The sequence below is a fragment of the Tupaia chinensis genome, unplaced genomic scaffold, assembly GCF_000334495.1.
Source record: "Tupaia chinensis unplaced genomic scaffold, TupChi_1.0 Scaffold147038_1, whole genome shotgun sequence".
In the NCBI taxonomy this organism is placed as follows: domain Eukaryota; kingdom Metazoa; phylum Chordata; class Mammalia; order Scandentia; family Tupaiidae; genus Tupaia; species Tupaia belangeri.
In genome coordinates, this window is record NW_006206889.1 from 209,443 (window position 1) to 215,881 (window position 6,439).

A 6,439-nucleotide genomic window follows, 5' to 3' on the forward strand; every position below is an offset into this window, starting at 1 on the left:
CGCCGCCGCCCCCGGGACCCTCTAGAATTCTCACAGCTGTCCTCACCTCCAGCCTTCCTCTTCTCTTTCTGTAGTTCCCACAAACAAGTCTACCAGCCTCTGTTCTTTTGGGGATTCACTGCTGTTACCATATTTCTCTCCGTCCTCATGAGTAACTGGGGCAGTTCTGACAGTTCTCGGTGCTTTGTCTGCACAGACTGGGGAAGACTGTCACTGCCCCATGGCTGGTCCCCATAGGTTACCTCACTTTCCTGGGCCTGTGTGGGAAGTTCTGTCAGCACAAGTAGGGACTGAGTGCTGGGAATCTGGGGTGAATTTTCCCTAGGGTGCCTAGGTGTCCACAGCTGTCGCACATCTAGGGAGCTTCCTTTGTCCTGTTTGAGGATTGGTGGGGGGATATCCCAAATATCTGTAGAGGATCTGAACAGGCTGGACAGTGAGTTGTCCAACTGTGTAAATCCAGAGCAGAGGGACAGTGGTCACAGCCATGGTGGCTGGCCTTGTACATGGGCTGTCATGCAGGCTCCTACTGGGTCTGGTTGTGGCCTGGGCAACTTGGCATGAGTGCCTTCAGGTGACATTCTTCTCTGGGGCAGCTTACTTTTTGACTCATTTAAAAAGGAGCTTTATATTGATGTGTTAAGTGGAAAACCAGCACTGATTGGTGTGCAGAGACACGGCAGTGACAGGAAGCAGAGAATGACATTGCGTTTGTAAGTAGGTAGGCTTCTGCCCCTCTCCAACAAAGCACCACTGTTGGTGCAGGTGTTCTTGCCTGACCTAACGCAGCCCTTCTGGACCAAAGCAGGGAAAGGAGATGGGAAAGACAAAGTCCTCACTGGTGCCTGTTCTGACTAATGCTGCTGCTGGTGCCACCCTGAGTGGCCCTGGGCCCAATGGGGCATGGCTATCTCGGGGACACAGAGCTAGACTGCCCTGCCTGCTGCTGACTCATGTTGCCTTGGGGAGTGAGGCCATCTGGGGCACCCATCTGGAATGTGTCAAATATGCCTCAGTGCATGCTTTCGGCTATTGCTCTTTTAGGAAGGACCTGCTATCTGGGACCAGGCTCCGAGTCTGGGCCTCCTCTCTGTGCTGCGATCATCTAATGCTTCATTTGGCCCCCTGTGGTACCCACAACTGCTGCCTATGCTTGTACGTAGGGTCCAACCCCACAGGCCTATGCAGACCTCACTTCTGGGCTGGTTCTTCACCTGTGGCTGCCTCCTGCCACCCAGCCTAGAGTATGTGCTGGCCTCTCAGCAGGACCTGTTCCTGCCCCTGCTCTCTCCTCACCATCTTGGGTGCCCCTAGAGCAGCAGTTCCACATGGACATGCCTGGGCGCCATGGCCACTGCCACTACCAGCTGCTGGTGCAGGCTTTCCCTGAGAACAATGGGGTGAGGGAGGCACACCAGGCCTGGCAGCCTCGGCCCTACATGTTCCTGAGCGCTCAGGATGATCCTGGTATGCCCCAAACCCTGGGTTTTAGATTTATTAACTTTGTTAATTAGCTGATTAATTTGGTTTACATTCATGTTTAAATAGCCTGTTGATGAAGGCCTCCATCAGCCTTGGCTGCCCCCGGAGGTGATGACATCCTGGTCTGGGTGACCTGCACTTCTGGATCACTATATAGGCTATAGAGATTCTCAGACGGGCAGACCGGCAGAGGCGGGGGGTCTGGGCCCTGCGTGTCTAGGCTGATGTCAGGCCTCTGAATGGCAGGGAGGGCGCTGGGGAGGAGGGCAGTGCTCTAGCTCCTGTGGAGCTGCCCAACCTAGGTTTTCCATTCCAGGTACAGTGTGACTTGCAAGGCCCATCTACATTCCTCGCTGGCCCGGGCAGTATGATGCCCTCTGAGCCAGCAGTGAAAAAGGAGGCAGCCCCGGAGCCATGGCGGTGCCTGGTATGCTACCTCTGCTTCTTCGGCTTCATGGCACAGATGCGGCCCGGCGAGAGCTTCATCACACCCTACCTCCTGGGGCCGGACAAGAACTTCACACAGGAGCAGGCATGTGGGGGGTGCGGGACTGTGTTGAGGGGTGGGGACCCATCTGTTGCAGAGGGTAGGTTACAGCTTGGGGGTACAGAGTCCCCAGGGACTGAGCTGGGTCTTGCACCCGTGCTCTAGGAGCTCTGACAGTGGGATGGGCTGCCTTTAAGTTACCAGACCCTACAGAGAGGACGCCTGTGTCAGTTCCAGCCTCTGGGAAGGAGCAGAGTGGGGTTGCTGCCCTTCTTCCTGTACCTGCAGTCAACAGAGAAGGTTCACAGTGAGCCCCACTGGGCAGCTTGCTCCAGCAGGGACTTGGCAGCTGTGTGCCTGAAGGGATTATGGAAGGAATTTTTCTTTATTTGGCCACAGAGACAGTGTGTCTTACTGAAGTCTTACTAATGCCCAAAGTAAGTTCCCGAGGCCACAGGTAGAATAGAAGCAGCAAGCCCCTGAAGCTCTGCTGTCATTCTGTGTAGGTACATGGGGACTTGGAGGCAGGTGCAGCTGTCCCAGCTACGGCCACCCCTTCCCACATGCTCATTCTGCCTGAGGCCCCTTGCTCTGGGCTGTGAGCCCCTCCCTGGCCTGCTCAGCCCCCACCCCAATCTCTGTTCCTTCCTTGTGGCCACCCTGCTCTACACCCACAACACTATTCCTGGACTTTCCCTGTTTTCTTAGTGAAGCTCCTGCCTCTCCTGGCCTGGTGCTTGGCCTGCCCCTCACACACACTAGAATTGTTGGCCTGCCATGAGGAGTGGCCTATCAACAGGTGGATGTACCCCACATGACTGGCCTGCATATGGCTCGACACTGTGTGTGGCAGCTGTCTGGCCCTGGGGCCAGGGCTATGCACTGCCTGCCACCTGCCAGAGCCAGGTCCCTCCCAGGCTGGGGCTGGAGCCACAAGTCTGTCTGCCTTCTCAGGGCAGTGCTTCACCTGACCAGCTGGTCCCTCACATCCCTTCTCACTGGCTGGCCATACAACTTCCTTTGCTCTTCTTGAAGGCCACCTCCATTGTCAAGCAATGTGTGGTGCCTCCACTGAAGTAGAATAGCAGAAGGCTCTAGAGCAAGGGTGTCACCAGTCCCCGTGTACCCTCATGTTGCTTATTGCCTACCAAGGAGGTCCTCTCCAGACCTGAGTAACTCAGGGAGGGAAAGTGTAGGTGGCTCTAGCAGTTGGCTGCAGGGTCTGCTCCCACCCAGCCCCTCTGGCTGTGGGACAGGGCTAGTCTACCAGGAGGCTGGCTTTCCTTGCTGGCTTCGTGTCCAGAAGCCCACAAAAATGGTGTCTTACGGCACATCTTAGGCAGCTCACTCCCTGCCCTGTCTGACCTGGGAGATTTGTCTACATTATTAAGGCTGATGGCACCTAGGTTATGCCTGTCTAGGGTGCCATGAGGGTGACTCGGTGATTCCCAGTCTTTCTGTTGCAGTGCCAGGATCATTCCAGCACGCTTAGGTTATAAGGGGCCCTGGACACTGTGGTCCCAGCTGACGTTTCTGGCCTCCCTCCTGTGAGGTGTCTGCCTCCTCCACAACCTGTAACACGCTTCCTGGGACCTTGGTCATGGCACGTGGACTACTGCCTAACTGACCACAGAGTCAGCTTCCTCTGCTGTGTTCTCGTCACCTTATTCCTCCTGTGACAGCAGTGTTGGCTACCTGCCTGGCATGCTGCTGCTGTCCTTGGGACTAGCTCCCTTTCTCCCTGCCCTATAGGAGTCCTGGTGCCTTTGGGGAACTGGCGATGTATCAGATACCTGCTTCTGGCGTACCATTTTTCATCTGCATAACTCACCTCCATGACTTATGCTGTTAACTGAGTAGCCCTGTCCTAGCCCTGAGCTCACGAAGGTGCTTCTGGGTGTGGTGTGCTTGTCTGGGCTGTGCCATGGGAGCTGTCACCCTGCCTGTGCCTGGGGAGCCCCAGCCTAGGACTTCGCACATAGCAATCCTTCCTGCTAGGGTTATGCCCTCCTGCCAGGGGGGGGCCTTACTCCCATGAGGTCCAGTCCCTCTGCCAACCCCAGGTCCTGCTCAGTTGTCCTGGCTGTCTTGGGTCTAGCTGGGCCTTCCCTCCTAGGCCCTGAGGTGTGCTGGAACTAGATTTGGGATCCATTCCCTGCATGGCCCACTCAGCCGGAACCCAGCCTGAGTCCTAGTGAAAACACTGGATAATGCTGGCTCAGGCTAGGAGGAGGCATCCTCCTGTCAGAGCCCTGGCCACCTGACATGCCACCTACTCACTGGGACTCCTGTGGTGCTCTTCCCAGTGGCTTGCCAAGTGGTACTCAGGTTACGGTCTGGGCTAAGCTGTGTCCACCTGCCCAGTCAGAAAAGTAGAGTAGAGGTGGGAGAGGGAAAAGGGTGGGGAAGACCCAGGGAGGCTCTGGTCTTCTCAGTTACAAGGGCCACCCAATATGCTGGCCTGTTGACTAGAGCCTAGAATGAGGTTGAGGGTAGCTGGCAGTGGCCCTTAAGCCATAGACCCTGCTCTTGCTTTGAGGAGTAGATAAAGTGGGACCTGTGAATTCAGGTTCGAGAGAAGCTCCAGAAGGCCCTGGCTACTCTTTCCAGGCACATGTGGGCTGGTCCTGCTTGCTGCTTGCTCTTATTTTGACCTGGTGGTGGAGGTGGGGTGCTGTGTGCACAGTATTCCTCTGCATTAGAGTGGGGGTCCCAAGGTGCTAGGAGAGCTCTTGCTTCTGAGCTATTGCTTTCTGAATTTGTGGGAGTCTGTCTCTCCACTGCCCCCCATGGAACCCAGTTTCCATAGAACATGGGGTCCTAGTTCTGCCTGATGGGGAAAGAGGAGGCTGGTAGCCCATCTCTGGCTCCTCCCCTGAATGACCTGCTGCATGGGGACAGAGATGGTTCCAGAGCCTTCATCAGGAAACAGTGTGCCCTCTCCTACCTCCTTACATTGCTGCCCTCCCCTGCCGGCCCCCCACCCCTGTTGATTGTATTTCTTCCCCTCTTTTAGAGTTCTGTGTGGGCACCCTGTGAGCTTGTTCTGTGTGGCTCTACCCTCACATCTGTCTCTCCTCCCACATGGATGGAGGCAGCCTAGCTGATCAAGGTCAGGGTAGCGGGCTCCTCAGGGCTGGCAGGAGGTCGGACATGTGTTTGCCATGTGCCTGCTGCCCTGGGTGGGGCACTGGACAGGCACTCACTGACAGCCCGGCTCTCTGTTTGCTGTCCACAGGTCACCAACGAGATCACACCAGTGCTGTCCTACTCATACCTGGCAGTGCTGGTACCCGTGTTCCTGCTCACTGACTACCTGCGTTATAAGCCGGTGCTGCTGCTGCAGTGTCTGAGCTACGTGTGCGTGTGGCTGCTGCTACTTCGTGGCCGTGCGGTACTGCACATGCAGCTCATGGAGTTCTTTTACAGCATCACCATGGCGGCGCGCATTGCCTACTCCTCCTATGTCTTCTCCCTCGTGCAGCCTGCACGCTACCAGCGCGTGGCTAGCTATTCGCGGGTCGCCGTGCTGCTGGGTGTCTTCACCAGCTCTGTGCTGGGTCAGCTGCTGGTCACTGTGGGCCGCATCTCCTTCTCCACGCTCAACTACATCTCCCTGGCCTTCCTCACCTTCAGCCTGGTCCTCGCCCTCTTCCTGAAGCGCCCCAAGCGCAGCCTGTTCTTCAACCGCAGCGTGCCCATGCACCCGTCCTCGCCCTGTGAGCTGGACCAGATGAACCCCAGCCCAGGCCGGCCAAAGGGTGCCAAGCTGCTGGCCACCTGCAGGGACTCGGTCCTGGTGCGCATGCTATGTGAGCTGGGCCACAGCCTGCAGCTGCCGCAGCTGCGCCTCTGGTCCCTCTGGTGGATCTTTAACTCGGCCGGCTACTACCTGATCGTCTACTATGTGCACATCCTGTGGAACATGGTGTACCCCACCACAGACAGTACACGAGTCTACAACGGTGGGGCAGACGCCGCCTCCACTCTGCTCGGTACTCTACCTCCCTGACCCTTCCCTTTCCACTTGCTCCCTTGCCCTGTCTCCGTCTCCCCTCTACCTCCCCCACACTGCCCACTTTTTCCCTGGCCTTCCTGCCATTCTCTTGCCCACCCCTGCTTTCTTTCATCTTGGCCTGCCCCACTTCCCTGACCTTCTGCCTCTGTTCATCCCCTCACCATGCCCTAGCCTCACCCCTCCCTCTCCAGACCCTGTGCATCCTGCCTTGCCCCCTTTCCCATCACCTCCTATACTTCCTCTAGCCCCACTCCACCCATGGTTCCCAGGATGGCCATGACCTGTGCTGCCTCCCCTGCAGGTGCCATCACATCCTTTGCCGCCGGCTTTATGAAGATCCGCTGGGCCCTGTGGTCAAAGCTGGTCATCGCAGTTGTCACGGCCACTCAGGCTGGACTGGTCTTCCTTCTATATAGCTCCCATGACATCTGGCCCTGCTATGTGGCCTTTCT

The 6,439-nt window shown here is 57.0% G+C and overlaps 1 protein-coding gene across 1 annotated transcript in view; it reads left to right on the top strand.

Moving 5' to 3' along the window:
• Positions 1-1,069: 1,069 nt before the first annotated feature.
• SLC19A1 (solute carrier family 19 member 1) overlaps positions 1,070-6,439 on the top strand; it is a gene marked incomplete in the record, with an annotated part of 26,319 nt that continues 20,949 nt past the window's right edge. Inside the window, 4 exon segments of the mRNA XM_027768655.1 lie at positions 1,070-1,155; positions 1,799-2,014; positions 5,208-5,964; positions 6,289-6,428. Of these exon segments, the coding sequence (XP_027624456.1) occupies positions 1,150-1,155; positions 1,799-2,014; positions 5,208-5,964; positions 6,289-6,428 (1,119 nt within the window).